Raw genomic sequence first — 17,940 nt, 5'->3', positions numbered from 1 at the left:
CTGCCAAGAGGAATATTCACTAAAATAAATCACATTTTTAAAAATCAATTTGCATGAAAAAATTACACTACTTAATGCAACTGTCTCTGGTTTAGTTTAATTAAGGTATTTTTTACACTTTAGGAAATTCATGGGTTAGGCCTTCTTCAAGAGGCTACAAGAGTAATATCCCTGGGCCCACCTCACCCTAATTGCTCAGCACCACACCGTGACAACTGCCTTTGCCTTCTTCACTTCCAGGAAAATTAGGAATGGGAGGTAACAAAAATACCCTCTTCCTTTGAACTTTTTAGAGAGATACCTGAAATTTTGGTGGCAATCCTAGTGGTGACGGGGGGTCCAAAGCCCTTTGCTGTGCTGGCCTTGATGGTGAAGGAGTAGGTGGTCCCTGGGTACAGACCCACAAAGAGGTGGTGGGTTTCATTCCGGAGTTTGAACACTTTCCCCCTCTGGCTGGACAGATCGGCACTTGGGTCCAGGGAGCCAACAGCCTTGTAGTTGATCTGCAGAACAAGACAACAAAGTAGTAGTTACCTTACCCAGGGGGCTGGATGAAGCTCATTGGGGGACACATGGGGAGGCACATGACAGAGGGCATGTGAGCTCAACCAGCAAGTTCTGCTTCTGCTGTGTACCTTACACATGATCCCAACCTCCAGGATTCAACTGCTGATGCCCTGGGGCATCAGTGTGCAATAGAAGCACAATTTGAGCCATAGCCAGACTTTCCAAGTTTCTAGTAGTCACATTGAAAGAAATAAGTAAAATTAATTTTAATATCTTATTAAACCCCAAATATGTAAAATATTTTTTCAATGTATGCTCAACAACAACAAAAATGGATGAGAAGTTTCATATTATATTATTCATGTTAAGAGAAATCTCTTATGCATTTCACCCTTATAGCACATCTCTTCTCAAGTCAGTCACTATCCAAAAGTGTAACAGCCCAGTGTGGCTAGTGACCACTATGCTGGCCAGTGTCTTTGTAGAGCAGCACCCAAGGGTACCATTTCAGTAAGAATTATTTAGGGGCCTCCCTGGTGGCATAAGGGGTTAAGCATCTGCACTATGAAGCTATCGGCAGCCACTGCAGCGCAAGTACGATCTCTGGCCAGGGAGCTACCCACATGGCACAGCAGACCTCTCCTGTCTTGCCCACTGCTCCCCTCAGCAGTGTATTTCAGTCTGCCTGTTCTGTTCCCCACTCTGCCTCTGGTGAATCCTCTCACTTCCCTGCACCTCTGGCTTACACTTCAGTTCTTATATGCATAAATAAATAAATCTTTAAAAAGGAATTATTTAGAAGGCTGGTTATGAATGCAGCCCATGGCTCCCCTACTCCACATGAAGGGCATTTGCTGTCTGATGGCTCATGCATTAATTGCTAGTCTTTCCTCCAAATCTTGGGATAGCAGGACAGTTATTTTCATGGTAGAGAAACTAAAGTTCAACTGGAAGCAACTTGCATTAAATCAGTGCTTTTCAAACTATTTATAATGATGAGAAACAGGGTTGTGTTTCCCAACCCACTGCAGACCCAGCATAATCCAAAGATTGCATTGCATGGCTCATTATGTGAGCGTGGCAATAACCAAGCTGGTCTATACTTGCCACGAGACACACCCACCCATCAAGTCACTGTTGACATTTTGAAGGGTTCCCCCTCAATTTCTGCGTTCTTCCTCCTCTGGAAGTAACAAAACATTTGGCATCCTAGCACCAGCCCCCTACATCCTACTTTGAGTATTGCATTCCTAAATTACACAACTGTTAAAGCAGCAAGCGTAGGATTTTTTCCTTATCTAGTTTGTTGCATTAAAACTGTTTTATTAGAGGATAATATACATACACAAAACAATTCAATGAATTTTAAACTAATTGGAATCAGTCTTTAACCAGCACCCAATCCATTGCAGACCCAAGACTTGCTCTGCCAACCCCCTTCCAGTGTCTAACTACCTCCTTGTACTAAGGACAAGTTCTGTCCTGACTTCTAACAGCACAGACAAGTTTTTACCTGGTTTTGAACTTGGTATAAATGGAATCATATAGAGTGTACTCTGTAGTGTCTGATTTCTTTCCTCAACATGATGTTTGTGAGATTAATGCTGGCAGTTGTAACTGTTCATTCCTATGGTTAGTCTGTCACTGACACAGGACTGAACCCAGGTATGCCAGACTCTAACACCTATGCCCTTTAGTCTCATGGACCCCCACACCAGGAGGCACACTTCACTAATTGAAGAATGCATTCATTCATTCATTCATTCATTCATTCATTCACTTATTTGCTCCTTCAAGGATGTTCCCTGCTATCATATATATTAATATAGTAATGATCCGGGCAGACTGAGCTGCTAAAGGCATTGGCATTATAATGACCCTGACTGATGGGAAGGGAGGGGCACCTGCAATGCAATAGAGGTAAGTAATCAACTACTAGTTTATGAAGACACTGATAAACAGAAGCCAAGGACAGACAAAACCTGGCTATGTGGAGAGGCACCACCTAAGAAAATTAACAGGTCATACAGATAAGATGCTGAAAAGTGGTATAAATATAGGCACCAAGTTGGGGCAATTTGGGAGACTTCTGGACTCTGCCTGTGGTCCTGAAGTTCCTCCAGAGTTGGGTGAGAGCTGCTGGGGACTCTGGCCCTATGAAGTGGCATCACTGCCTCCTCCTTGCAGGATTGATAACTGCAGCTCTCCAGACCCAGTCCCGCCATTCTGCATTAACCAGCACCCAATCAATTCCAGAGGTTGGTTTGGCCTCCCAAATTAGGCCAACAGGTTGGTTACCTCCCCCCTTTGATTGTGACACTTTAATTATATGTCTATAGTATTGCAATGTGGATTCCCCCAATAAATTCATATTGTAGTTCTATACATCTGAGTTGAGTTGTAAGTGAAACCTCCCTGCTTCGAGGAGGTGAGTGTTCTAGAAATCCCAAACCTGGGAAGACACCTGCACATGCCAATATGCTAGGCCCTAGTGTGCTGCTGGGTGCCCCAAATGGAGGCCAGGGAGACCCTGCCCTCCAGGGACTTGCAGAGCCAGGCACTCCACTATCCAGGCAGCGTACGTCACTGTCTACCATCAAAAGGTCCCATACTTGAGAGGAAGGCCAAACCCAGGCAGAAAGGAGAGCACAGAGCTCTACTTTAAAAAAAAAATAATGCTGGGGCCTCCCCGGTGGCGCAGTGGTTGAGCGCAGGGTTGCGAAGTTGCCCGCAGCCTCTGCAGCGCCGGTTCGATCCCCGGATGCTCCCCGGCCACCAGAGGAGGGTCCCACATGGCACGCAGACCTCTCCTGCCGCCCGCTGCTCCCCTCAGCAGTGTACTTCGGTCCTTCTGCCTGCTCTGCTCCCCGCTCTGGCTCTGGTGAATTCTCTCACCCTCCCAGCTTCTGACTGTACCCAGTGCATGTATACATAAATAAATAAATCTTAAAAAAAATAATAATGCTATCTTCTGTTGTGGGCACCTAATGTTTTGGTGAAAGAGGTTACTTCTCTTTCCTGTATTAAATAGTAGCTGTGTCGGACTATGCCATGAGTCAAGGAGAGAGACCAAAGTTTGCCGGGAGCAGAGTGTCAGGAGAAACACGGTGGTGCATGACCTGGGCAGAGGCACCCACCAGGCCTGTCCCTGAAGGGGTCCTCTCTGATCACTCTCACCACCAGCCCCCGCAGCCTTTCTCTGAGCCAAGTCCGTAAACACCCACCTGTTTTTGCTTGAGGGCTCTTGTCATGGGTGCTCCAGGGAGTGCTGGGTAATTAACACCCCCAGTGGCTGGACTAGGGGGCTTGAGTTCTCGGGGGTCCTCTCACCTGATACCCCTGGGTAGTGCCAGCAAGGCACAGAGCAGGTTTTCTATGATCCAAGCAGATGAGAAAAGGAGATTCTTGGAGTCCTTGGTGGCTTTTTTCAGCTTTTATGGTCTTTCTACGCCATTTGCCGTGAGGCAACCAGGCGCAGGGCAGGCAGGGAGGCTGGGGGAGGAACCTGGCAGGCCTTCCAGCCCCCAGCGAATCTTCACTCTTTCTGGGCTCTCAGGCTTCTCTTGTGGCCTCTTCCCTGGTCTCTACTGCACCCCGCCACACGGTCCTCCACCGCCACGCTCTGCTCTCGGCTGCTTCTGAGAAGCCGCCCTTTTATAGGGTCGGTCTCTCGGCTCAGGTGTGCCCAATCACGCATGCCCACACCACACTCCAGGGGCCGCCACCAAGCATGCGTGCAAGACCACAGGTGTCAGTTATTGATGCTAATGGCAGGAGGGTGGAAAAAATCTGCTCACTTCCATTTACCCTACACCCCGCGACATCACAGTGAATTTCCCTGGCGGATTCAGTGTCCCTTGCCTCCAAAACTCCCCCATCCTTGGCACACTTCCTTTTTCTTCCCCAGACCCTAACTTTTTACAGGTGTTTGCTGAATTTCTCAATGATCTACTAGTGTCCGAAGCCTTGTCTCAAGGTCAGCATCTGAGAAACGTCAAACTTAGAACAAGTGCTCAGGGAGGCACCTGGGAGAACTGAACTAGCACCCGAGGACTAGACGGAGTCAGAGCAAAGTGGGCTCCAGGCAGAGAGTACTGTCTGGGAGAAGGCCTGGAGGCGGGAAAAGGCTTGCAAGAACTGAGGGGGAGCAAACGGAGACAGCCCAGATTTGGGTGCAGAAAGGAGAAATCTAGAGAGCTCTGCTGGTAACAACTAACCCTCGTCTACCAGTGAAGACAGGCTCCTGCATCCTTTTGAAATTCTGCTCCAGTGCTCCTGCCTAGGCTGGTGGCAACTACATTGATATACAGACACTGGGAGGTAAAACTCATACCTTATTTACTAGCCAATTCCTTCCCTGTGCTCCAAATTCAATCCAAAAGCGACTCAATTTCCACCGAGCTGTCAATATAATATACCGTGCTCCCCTGCTCTCCTAACCTTTCCTGGTATTACAGGATCCTCACTTACTTGTAATGAAACACTATGAATAAATCAATGTATGTTAATATAGCGTGTCTTCAATTTTTTATGAAGGGCTTCACCAGATCTAATTCCCACTGCTTTGTCAGAAACAGCCTTTGAAAAATTTAACTTGCAAGTTTCACGAAGTTAGTGGGGAACAGGACTGGGGAAGGAGAGACGGAAGGTGAGAAAAATAGAAGGGATGGAGCTGTGGTCATAAAATACATAATGCAAGGTGAATCTTCATTTGGAAGTGGGGGAAGAGGAAGATTTGCTCGCATAGCAGACAGAATAAAGAGTTAGTGGGGGGGCCTCCCCGGTGGCACAGCGGTTGAGCGCTGGGTTGTGAAGCTGCCCGTAGGTTCCACAGTGCCTGTTCGATCCCCAGCCGCCGGCGAGGGTCCTACATGGCACGCAGACCTCTCCTGCCACCCGCTGCTCCCCTCAGCAGTGTCCTCCTTCTGTCTGCCTGTTCTGCTCCCCGCTCTGGCTCTGGTGAATTCTCTCACCCTCCTGCACTTCTGACTGTAGCCGGTACTAGTATAAATAAATAAATAAATCTTTTTAATAAATAAATAAACAATTAAAAAAAAAGAGTTAGTGGGGGAAAGGGAGCCAGACTGCACATCAGTCCCGATCTCCGGGCGCTGGGCTCTGGTGGCAACGAAGGGCTGGCGGCCACCACTGTCTTACCTGGTCACTGTCAGGGAGACCCTCCAGGCAGAAGCTAACCTGAGCAAGTCAGAATAAGAATCCAATCAAATTGGCTGTTGAACATGTCATGGGCTCTTGTCCTGTGGTTTTCATCGGCTCACTACACCAACTGATCTCTCCTGCCCTCCCTCTGGCCTTCTAGGCCTTAGTTCAGTTCCAGAGAAAAGTCAGGCCACAGGGCCTTTGCACCAGCTTGGAATACTTGTTCTCCTTCCCCTGCCTTCCCTTTATTAGCCAACGACTCCTCATCCTCTGATCTCATTTAAAATGACATATTTCACCAGCACCTTCTCTGACTCCCACATTCTCTTGTTTTATGTTCCCAGAATCATATCTTTCTCCTTTGAGACAGGAATGTTACATTTAACCATGCAACTATTTCATTAATGAGTCCCTTTTCAACCAACTCAGGGGTACGGAAAGTAAAGTCTGGGAAAGTAAAGGAAAGCCAAATACAGGCCATCATCTGTTGTTGAAAATAAAACTTCACTGGAATAGTCCCACCATGTAGTTATGCCTGGTCTGTGGCTGCTTTCACACTAGAGCAGCAGGATGGAGCAGATGCAACAGACATCTATGGCCCACACCACAGAGGGTAAAATATTTACTCGCTGGTCCTTCGTAGACAAAGTTTGCTGACACTGCTACTACACTAGACTCCAAGCCCCAAGAGGACCAGGGCAGTATCCGGACTCTGCCCACCCCTTGCATGTATAAGTGAATGACCATGCTAGCTGTGTGGCTTGAACAATTGCTTAACTTCTCTGAGTCTTGGGTTCTTCAGGATAAAATAATTCTATTTTCACTTCCTGTTTTTATATTTTATGTTGCAGAGTGAGCCTCAGTTTCTTTACTCCTGGAGAGCAGCTCCTTTGCTCAGGAATGAGGCTCCAGGGTTCATGAGTGACGTCAGTCTCTGCATCAGGTGTGGTGGCCCGGTGGCCATAGTGGGAAGACCAGTCATCCCTCTCACTGGGCTGAAGAGGAGGGTGAAAGTGAAGCAGAAGGAAATAGGCAATGGTTTCCCTCAAAGAGCTCCAACAGGAAGGTCCTGTTTGTTTCTTGAACATGCTTAAATTGAGTCATGTTGTGCTCCAGGCGCTGAGCTAGTTATGAAGTAAGACTACAAAGGTTCCATGTTCAGACAGAGAAACCGATAAGAATCTGGACCAGAGGATGCTCTATGGTTTCTGGGAGTGAAGGGAAGGTCTGTGATGATGAAAGGATGAAGGGAGAAGCCAGGACTCAGTGCAAGCAGTCAGAAGACAAAGTCAAGAAAAACCACCATTTTCGAACATACTCTGCCAGGCACTGTGCAGAGGGGTCTCCCAGGAAAATCATTCCATTTAATCCTCAGAAAAGAGTGTATGGCTATTCCCATTCCTTAGCAAAGAAATGTGACTCAAGGGGCCTCCCTGGTGGCACAAGGGGTTAAGTCACAGCACTATGAAGCTATCGGCAGCCACTATGGCACAAGTTCGATCCCCGGCTAGGGAGGTGACCCCCGTGGCACAGCAGACCTCTCCTGTATCACCCGCTGCTCCCCTTAGCAGTGTATTTCAGCCAGTCTGCCTGTTCTGCTCCTCACTCTGTCTCTGGTGAATCCTCTTACCCCATGCACCTCCGGCCTATACCCCAGCTCTTATAAGCCTAAATAAATAAATTAAAAAACAAGATGACTCAAATGCAAGTGTGAGCCAGGGTGAAGGCAACTGTGTGTCTGGGGGGAAGCACCAGGAGGACACGTGGTGACACCAGTTCATGGTGTGTCTTGTCGCCACTTCACCACGAGCTCATCTCTGCGGGTGAGTGACTGTGAGAGCCACAAGGTGGCAGAGAACTTCGATGAGTTAAAATGCTCATCCCCAAACAGAGGACCCCACATCGAGGAAACTTGCAACAGCATCAGAGCTCAGCAGTGATAGTATACACTGTGACAAGACCTGCTCACCTACTGCTCAGTGCTGCAGAACATTCTCCCTATTAGCACCAGCCTCTCTTGCTACTATATTTGTGTCTTTGCCCTAAATTTGGGGGATATGGGGGTTCACACTCCATCTGCTCCCGGCTTTCTTGAAATGGTTTTCAGTCCATTCTCTTGAGATCTTAATGTAGTGGTTTGAATAAGGCTGCAGGAAAATACAATAGCATGTTCAGTTCATTGAATAAAAGGGTTAAATTCATTTTTTTAAAGATTTATTTATTTTTATACAAGAACCAGGGCACAGGCCAGAGGCACGGGAGGGTGAGAGGATTCACCAGAGACAGAGCAGGGAACAGAACAGGCAGACTGACGAAATACACTGCTGAGGGGAGCAATGGGCGGGACAGGGGAGGTCTGCTTCGTCATGTGGGATTCTCACTGGGTGGCCGGGATCGAACCTGTGCTGCAGGGGCTGCGGACAGCTTCACAGTGTGGCACTCAACCACCTGCGCCACCAGGGAGAAAAAAAATTCATTTTTTTCTTTTAAATTCAAAACACTGGTTAAAATAATTTTGCTCTTTTGCACCTACTATTAAAGTGTTCACAGGCCTGATCTTTGCTTCTTGGTGACTGCCAAGGCAAAAGCAGAAAAAAAGCCAGCTCCAGGTAACTTGCTCTTGACTCTGTTTTCCTGACAATTTAAAAGTAAAATTCTACAAGATACTCCTGAAGAGCCGTGCAGAGGTACTGAGGGCTGGAAGGCACAGGGCTGTGGTATCCCAGATGAGAGCTGAGCACTGTCATAGAACAGAGAACAGCGACCGTGGCCGTCACATGTACTGCTGTTGCCAGTGTTGGTGTCACTGTTGAGCTAGTGAAGATAGTGCAGAGATTTGCACTTGTGTATCCAGACAGATCCTGTTCCTGTTTCTATTGAGATGGCACCTTTATCTCCATCAACAAGTGCTCACTGAGAACCCACTAGGTTCAAATTAGATAAAAGCATCTCTCTAGGTAGATGCTGTACCCCCCCAACCCCAGCCCCCACGACTGCAGTGAGCTGAGGGTGCCTTTATGAGAAAATAAAAAGATACACCTTTTTAAATGCCTATTCATATTCCTTCAGGCAGAAACGACCCAGTGATTAGTGGGCTAGAGATCTCACCCTCTTGATGGTGGCGTCTTTGTTCAGTGCACAAGCTATGCAACAGTTCACGACATTCCTGTTTCGAGGTCAGGTCATAGAAGTGTTTATAGGAATACTCAAGTGCTTAGGTTTTATATTGAAGGTAAAATAGTCATTAGGGGGAGGGGAGAGAGGGAAGAGGAGGTAGCAAGAGAGAGAGCCTGGTACCATGCATCTATTTAAGAACAGAGTTACTAATATTGTAGTCTTTAGACAAGAAAGCATCGATTTCCTTCTGAGGTTGTTAGAGATGCAGCTTTGTGGGACCATCTCAGACCTACTGATCAAAATACCTGGGGTGGCTGGAGTCCAGGAGTCTGTGTTTTGACAAGTTTCAATGTGATCCGCATATACATTGAGTTGGCAGAAGTACAATTATTAGATCAAAGAAAGGATGATTCAAATGACTGGTGTGAAAGGGGTCCCTTGGAGGGTCTGGGGCTCATCAAGATGACAGATGACAAAGCAGACCTGGTTCAGATCTGTAGCTGAGATGATGAACAGAGATGGGTGAATCTGAGAGTGACTGTGTTCTGGCTGGTGAAAGTTGAGGTCCCTGAAAAAGTAGGACTATGATGGAACCACCACGAGGTATTAGGTTTGAAGAGGGGTAAACTCTCAGAGGCTAGAAACAATTAGGTGAATATCTGGGGCTGTCCACCAGCCTGGTCCTTCTGATGCTGTTGATAATCAGGAGGGGAAGAGTCAGGAAAAGACTGTTTGGATTTTAGTTTTGCAGAACCTATGCTGAAAACCAAAGCTACCGCTGACCTAGAGCTGAGTGGCTAGGATCTATTTTGTAACCTCACCAGCCAAGATGCTCGGCTCACCATCTGCTGACACAGCAACCCCTGGGCAGGGTCAGCTAGGCTTTGCCAGTCCCCAAAGACCAACTCCAGGGTCAACGGTACAGCCCATGGGCTGGTTTGCTGGGCTGGGACTGCCTGGGCTGCACTTCTTACCTAGCCCTGCCAGACAGGGCACAATGCCTGCAGTTATGGAGCCCGATGGTCCTACTGCTGCCCTGCAGGGAGCCTGTTCTATTGTGGATGGTCGCCCATCACCACGAATCAGAAAGGCACTATAGAAGGGAGGACATCTTGCTTGCCCAACATGGCTTTTGCTGATTTCCAATCAATACCTTGTTCTCTGACTTCAGGTAGCTCTGGGAATCAAACACTTGGAGAAGGTAAGCTCAGAATCCAGCTGGCCTAGAGTCATTCATATTCACCATTCTGCAACCAAAACTGCAAGGTTGGCCAGTAGGTGATTGTGATGAGAACAAACATTTATTGAGTGTTCACCATGACACCCCACCCTCTCCCCTGAGTTACCACCCTGCCCCTCAGCTCCCAGGAGCATAGCAGGAGCTTCCAGGAGTGTGCACCTGCCTGTCTATAAAACCTCCCTCTACCAGCATCGCAGCCCCTTCCACTCTTCCCTGGACCCCTTCAAGGGCTCCTCTCATCCCCTCCTGCCCCACAAGGGAGGGATGACGTCACAGTTTCACTCTTTGAAAATGCTCTGAATGTTAAAGATGCAGTCAGATTCCCGTAACAGAGCCACCATCAGCTCTGATGGCGCTCAGCTCTTTCTTCCTAAACGGTCATAATGCAGCTTAATAATATGAAGCTTAAACCTCCTTTCAGCTTTTAATCTCATGCTGGGGTGTCCTGGGTGCTATGATTTTGTTATTTTCACAGAAACCTTCTTGCTTAATGAGTCTGCCTAGTGATATTCCCAATTGCGCTCAGTCTGCAAGGCAATATTTCTTGGGTTTCTAAATGTAAGCTGCTTGCCTTCCAACTTCACGCTCAGCTGATTCCTGTCCTGCTAAGTTTAACCTGGTTAAGGCGCTAAGTTGCATGACCAATTTCCCTCCTGTTGGCTTTGGGCTTGGAGACATGAGAGAAATTCAATCAGCCCCTGACCTTGCTCTCTAGAATCTGGCAGCCTTGCCAACGACCCTTCTGGCAGAGATAGCTTGGGGCATCCCTTCATTGAGGACAGGGGCTGGATTCTATCTTCAGATTTGTGTCACTTGACACTGGGGCTATATTAGGTGCTCTTGTTATTGTGCAAATGTCACACAGCACACTTACACAAAACCCAGTGGGAGAGCCTTCTACACACCTTGGCTATTTCCAGGGATGTATATGTGATTCATCTTTGACCAAAAACTCAGTATGCTGGCACAGTTGTCTGTCTTCCTTGCTGTAACTGCCAGCAGTCAGCTTGGCATAGAATAGGTGTCAATGAGATTTACTGAGTAAATGGGGATTAATAATGAAAATGTAAGAAACTTAGAAATGTGGTACAGTTGGAATTTGAAATGAGGCCATTCTGATGCCAAGGGCCAGCATTTTCCACCAGGTCCAGCCACCTTGCCTGTGGCCCTTTGTGCCAAGTGTGATGAGTTGCCAGGGAAGGACCGGCTGTGACACCTTCAACTGTCAGACCACTACACTTTGTGGGGGACCTATGTGGGCCTGTCTCCCCCCAAGGGGCTTGGCAAACATCTCTGGCAGCTGAGCCCACTCCTGCCTGGCAAATAGTTGGCACCTAATTAAATTATGGATTTAATGAGGCCCAAACCAGTGAAGCTCTTGTCTTCTTGGGCCTGAGTTTCTAAGCCTGTAGGTAGAAAGTTCTTTTAGTCCTTTCCCATTTGAGGTGCCTTTTAAAAGTGGCCACATCCTTTCACCTTCTCAGCAAGAAGAGGAGCTAATGTCCTCTCTCCTGAGTCCAGGAGAACTCGTGACTGCTTTGACCAATACAACGAGCCGGAAATGATGCTGCCTGATTTCTGAGACTGGGTTGAGTTTCTGACATATCTCCAGGGTTCACTTGTCCCTGCACATCTGAGCTGCTCTAAGAAGTCAAGCCCTGGGCACATCAGCCAAGGAGAAGCACAGGGCATCCTAAGGGGCTGCACACAGCATGGTAAGCCCAGCAGAAGCCAGTCTTGGAGTCACTCGATGCAGATACCAAACTGGTGAGTGAGGAAGTCTCCAGATGATCCAATTCTTGGCTCCAGAAAATTAACTCCGACTTTAAATCAATTAAACTTTGGTAAAATTGGGCCTCCCTGGTGACACAAGGGGTTAAGTCTCAGTGCTGTGAAGCTATCGCCAGCCACTGCAGCACAGGTTGGATCCCTGGCCAGAGAGCTACCCACATGGCGCAGCAGACCTCTCCTGTTCGCCCGCTGCTCCCCTCAGCAGTGTATTTCAGTAGATTTGCCTGTTCTGCTCCCACTCTCTCTGGTGAATCCTATCAATCCCCCCCCCCCCCACACCTCTGGCCAGAACACCAGTTCCTGCCTGCATAAATAAACCTTTAAAAAATAAACTTTGGTAAAATTGGTTTCTGCATTATGTTATTTTGCTTAACATACTAATTTCCAAGAACCTAGGCACAGCATTAAATGAGGACTTACTGTACTCTTCAACAGAGCAAGGTCATAAAAGACAAGGAAAGACTGAGGTGCTGTCCCATGCACAGAGGGGGAGGATCCTAGACCAAATCCTGAACTGGAAAAAGGACATTAGTAGGAAACAAGTGAAATTTACATAAGATCGCTAGACGACAGTATTCCTCATATTATAGATTATAATATTCATCAATGTTCACTTCCTGGTTTCAGTTATTTTACTGTGATTTTCTGCTAACATTAGGGGAATCTGAATGATCACTCTGGACTAATTTTGCAACTTTTCTCTAAATTTAAAATTAAGTATTTTTTTTTAAAGAGAACAACTGCAAAATGTGTACGAAGTCACACTGATTGGCAGATATGGAATTGTGAACCACAGGTCAGAAGTCAAAGACTCTTCTCTCCACTTCCAACCTCCTTGCAGAAATTCATTACAACAATCACAATATGGGTTGAGCAGAGCTGTCACTCAGCATTTACCGGGAGCGAGGCTAAGAACTTTGCATGCACTGCTCAATTACGCATCACAAATTTTGAGGCTTGTACCAGTCTTATTCCTGACCCCCATTTTACAGATAGAAAATCGAGGTGTAGGGAGAAGAGATCACTCTCCAGGGTTCTCAAAATCAGTAAGAGGAAGGACTCCCCAGTGGCACAGCGGTTGAGCGCTGGACTAAGAAGCTGCCTGCAGCCTCTGCAGCGCCGGTTTGATCCCCTGCCATTGGCAAGGGTCCCACATGGCGCGCAGACCTCTCCTGCCACCTGCTGCTCCCCTCAGCAGTGTACTTCCATCGGTCTGCCTGCTCTGCTCCCCGCTCTGGCTCTGGTGAATTCTCTCACCCTCCCGCACTTCTGACTGTACCCAGTGCTTGTATAAATAAATAAATAAATAAATCTTCAAAATCAGTAAGAGGAGGAGGCAGGCTTGGAATTCAAACAGTAAGGAGCTAGAATCGACCTCCTTAGCCTGAGTCCTGTGTTGTCACCATGGTGCATGGCCAGTCTTGTTTCCTGGAACTGGAGCACCCAAAACTCTGCTATGGGAACCGTTTTATTGAAGGATCAGCTGGACAGAGGCTGTGTCTGCAGTTTAGGGGTAGGGGGAGCACCTGGTTAGAGAACGGGGATAAGGGAGCCAAAGTTAAGGGGAGTCAGAGCATGAGATTTGGAGAGGGGCAGGCCATCAGGGGCTGCTGCCAGCCTGCACGGCCCAAGCACCCAAGAAAGCTTCTCCTTCCAGCTGGGACTTTCCACCTCCTTGTCAGAGGTGAAGGCGGGGTCACATTCAAGAGGCCTCTCTGAGGAGAAATCCATTGATCACATCATCACACATTTGAGGTCAGCAGGGGGCTGACAGCTGAAGTTTCCGTCACTGCATTTTTATTTCATTCAGCATTTTCCCCATGAAATTAAAGTAGCATTGATCCTTCCCCCCACCACCAAATTAAGTATTAGGAAAGAAATAAGAGGATGGGCACTCCAGGGCATTCCAGCATCAAATTGAGACTGGCAGAGCAGCATCTATAAGATGTCCTATTCACCCCTGTTATTACAGGAAGGCTTTGCGAACTACTCTTTTTTGGTTACAGCTCCTCCTTCACAGAAAAGAGGAACATTTTTGTTTTTCTCTCTTCTTGGCTAAAACGATCATTTATTCTTTTTTTTTTTTTTAAGATTTATTTATTTATTTATACAAGAACGGGGGCATAGGCCAGATGCGTGGGAGGGTGAGAAAAATGATCACTTATTCTGACCCTCTCTTCTGCTGGTCTCAGGTTAGAGGTTCTCCTTTTTTTCCCCTCCTCTTGCCCATGTGGTATTTCCTAGGAGCAGACACACAGCAGGTAACATCGCTATTTAGGGAACTATCATTTCCAGTGAAATAGGTGATCTGGGAGCCCTCATTCTATCCGGCAGAGACCCCAGACCCTAAGCTGGGTCCAGAAGAAACCTCACAGCTGGAGGAAGCCTCTCCATTTAAGAAGCGCTTGGGAGAAGCCGAGACTCAGAGATGGAAGAGGCACACGTGAGGCTACACAGTAAGGGCATCTTCTCTAAGAAGCAGCTACGGGACAAAGAAGGAGTCAGAAAACTGTGACAACGCCTGGCATGTCCCTACAGCAGCTGGTTGCTGGGGTTAGCACTGACCACTAGAAATAGACATGGGCACATCTGCATCCTCATATCTTCTAGAAGACACTCCTAAAATATGTCAAAGATATAGGTGGAATTAATTTTAATAATATCCTCTTTAACCCAACCTATCCACATGTGATTTTTTTAAAACATATAATAGTGAGAAATTTTAATCCTATTTTCCTACTCAGTGTTTGAAATCTGGTGTGTGTCTTATACTCTCTGTACTGATCTGATCTGTACTGGTCACATTTCAATGGTAGTGTAGAGCAGGGCTTCTCAACATTTTTTTCCATTATCACCTCCTAAGAAGCCTATTTAGACACTTCCCCCCATGACACTTTAATTGCGTGGGTGTGCTGTAGAAATCTACATGGATTCTACACAAACCTGAATAGCTGTGCCTGCACATTATGCACATGCCCATGAGAAGAAAGGTTTTTTCACACACCCCCTCCCATCAAAAACCCATTTTCACCTCTCGGGGCTGAAGTGCCTGTGTTAATACTGCCTGGTCTCTAACAAGTAGTATGGCCTGGAGCTTTGGGTTATTTGCAAAATGAGGACTCCCGAGTGGGCAAAACTAGGCAGTTCTCATGGGTCAGCATCTGTAGTGCCCAAGGTGTGGGCAGTGGGCTGTGCTCCCAACACCGGTTTCCTGCCCCACAGTGGGTGGTGCCAGGGCTCGGCCCCTTGCTCGGGCTGCAGGCAGTGCCAGGGGTATGTGCTATGCTCATGTCCTCTCCCCAGTCCCAGAGGACTTGTCTAGGAGCACTGTCCTTCAGCATGGCCACAGCCCCTCCCAAAGGGTAGCAGGGCCCTTTGGACCTCAGCAGCCAGGCCTTCCCTCTGCTACTGGGTTCCCAGTTGAGGCCAAAGGGCCAGAGGGCTCCCTTGAGAAGCAGCTCATGTCCCCTGACACCAGACCCTGTTTCTCTTCCCTCATCACCACCCCCCATGTGTCTAAGAACCCTAGAAATGGGCAGAACTCAGTAGGATACCAAGTACACTGGGCAAACCCAAATTAGAGAGAGTTTGTGGGTAAACCACAGACACATTCAACGTGAGTCAATGATTATCTACTGAGCAGCAACATAAACGGGTCATTATTTTAGGCACATTGGAGATACGCCAGTGAAAACACCAAATCCCTGTCCTTGTGGAGTTTATCTTCTCGCTGCCAAAGCAGTGAGAGGAGGGGGAGAAAAATGACAAAAAAGAACACAACCAAAAATCCACAGGCACGATGTGTCAGTTATTTAATGTGCTTGCAGATGATAAGTGCCTTAAAAAAAAGAAAGACAAAGAATGCATCGAGCAGAATAAGAGGCTCTGGAGCGCTGGGAGAGAGGGTATATGCATGGATGGGGCATCCTCATTAAGACAGTGAGATTAGAGCAAGGACTTTCTGGAGGTGAGGATGTTAATTGGATAGATACCTACGAGGAGAGAGAGCTCCCCAGGCAGAGAGAACAGAATGAGGATTGGCCGTGAGCTAGAATCGAATCTCCTTGATTGGAGCACTAGCAAGAAGTCCAATATGACTGGAGCCCAGTGAGCAAAGAAAAGAAGAGTGGGAGATGGGTTAGAGGGGTAAATAGAGGTCATGTAGACCCCAGTGGTTCCTTGTATAACTTAAACTTCACCTGGGTGGAGTGGGGGGCCCCTGACAGTCACAAGTGGCATCAGACAGAGTCAGTTCTAGCACACCGGACAGAGAAGATGAACTGAACTTTGTCCATCAATGTGATTAATGACTGTGCCATCTCAGGTAAGAGATGCAGGGGCCTCCTGGGACTTGTCCACCAATGCACTAAGCCCTGGGCACCTGGAAGGACAGGCTGCTACAAGGGGCTCTCCTTCATGTCTTGTGAGCCCAGGGGGTGCAGCAGAGTCTGGCCTCTGAACTCTGCCTCCTGGACAGCTGCTGAGCACAACTCCCCACCAGGCTTCTTCCAAGGGACTCTGCTAGGTGAGTGGGGGGAGAACAGAGGACATGGACTAGGCAGGAAAAATGAATATAAATCCAGGATGCTGAGGAGATGTCTAAGAAGATGACCACTGCCACCCGGCACAGTCATCACTAAGCTGGACACCAGGGGTCTGGAGCTGACTTGAAGAGCTGAAGGCTAGTATCAGCAGTGCTCTTTGAAAGGGGGTATGCCAGAGCTTTGGCAGCTGTAGATTTAGTTCTAGTCTTCCATAAAAACTGAGATCTTGAAACCCATCTCTCTTCAAGTAGAGGGATTAGGGCTGGGTGCTCAGCAGAGTTCCACAGACGAGGTATGTTGCTGGGTTCATATTTAAAGTAACATAAACTGTTTATGAGGTCCACTCTTGGAATTCCAAACTCCTGTCAAAATGCAGAACTCACATATCTCATAGATATGAAGATGGCAACTCAGACACTCCCTCTTTAGCATATACAAGGTATGCAACTAAAAGGTACTGTGGGCTTTATGTGGGAGGTGAGAAGAATCATTCCATTGATTTGGATGAAGGGTTCTTCATTGAAAAATATCAAAATTTGCATGAAAGATGTTCTCTAAAGTAATAGCAAATGAAACACTCTTTGAAGTGCTCTGCATATAAATATAGAAACACTCCCATGGAGACCTGTTTGGACTAGCTTCTCGTCTTATCTCTGTGTTACTGGGTTCATTGTTAACCACACATGGGATGATGGAGTGGTTCAACCTTGAGCTGGCAAACCTATAGAGGCTGGGGAGTCCTCCATCAGTTACTGCTCCCCTAAGTCTGGCTCTTTCCTTCAATAACAAACAATCCAGGGGCTTAGATTTTGCCTCCAAAGAAAGAAGCCAGGAATCAAGAGAGTTCCAACAACAAACAGGACCCAGAATAGAGGATGTGCTTCCTGCCTCCAAACCTGGGTTACCTGCAGAGTTTTAATGGTGTCCAATGTGCTTTCCAACCTGAACTTGTGTTGAAAGCTACTTTCCTCATACCCTGAACCACAGACGCCATTGCTGAGTCAATGGAGTTCACGTGTCCTGGGCACATCTTGTCAACTCGCCTTTCCTCGCTAAGTGGGTAGAGATTGTGTTAAGCCAAAGGGTAGGTTAGAGCTCACAGGTCAAGAGGTGGTAGAGGCCAATGTTAGTCCCTCTGCAGCTGAAGACTGATGCCCTTTGAAGCAGGTGGCAGCCCAGACAAGAGTAAAGTCATGTTGTGCAAAGAAGGATGGGGCTAGACAGACCAAAGGAAGTGAGAAGCAAAGACAATGGAAAAGAGAGAGAAACTGAGTATATGACTTTCCATTGCATGTCCATGGCATCAAACCATTTTTCATCCACTTCCCTGCATTGTCTGTAAAGCCAATCTGAGCTATTTTGAAGGAATTTGATTTCGTAGACAGCATATTTCCTGATGAGAACATCTTATCTAAATAACTACCTCATTTGGACATACAATCCTTTCCTTGCTGTTTCCGCAGAAAATAGACAAAAGATACTGGCTCGCCTGACTCAGTATCTGCTTTCAGGTCGCCTACTGGCTATTAGTCTACCATCCGTTCTTCCTCTTCCTAAGCCTTACACCCACTTCTATAAGCC

General features: G+C 47.3%; 1 protein-coding gene across 11 annotated transcripts in view; it reads right to left on the bottom strand.

Annotated features, from left to right (window-relative positions):
• The window catches only part of PTPRT (protein tyrosine phosphatase receptor type T), a gene marked incomplete at both ends in the record, with an annotated part of 916,214 nt that overhangs the window by 212,507 nt on the left and 685,767 nt on the right, over nucleotides 1–17,940 (bottom strand). For all 11 annotated transcript variants that reach the window (XM_084248172.1, XM_084248169.1, XM_084248173.1 and 8 more), the window contains one exon: nucleotides 302–503. In XM_084248172.1, the coding sequence (XP_084104298.1) occupies nucleotides 302–503 (202 nt within the window). The remainder of the gene's footprint in view (nucleotides 1–301; nucleotides 504–17,940) is intronic.

This window comes from Talpa europaea (assembly GCF_964194135.1).
Source record: "Talpa europaea genome assembly, chromosome: 11".
Classification (NCBI taxonomy): Eukaryota; Metazoa; Chordata; class Mammalia; order Eulipotyphla; family Talpidae; genus Talpa; species Talpa europaea.
Note: the sequence above shows the minus strand (reverse complement) of the source record. Positions and strands in the feature narration are given on the sequence as shown.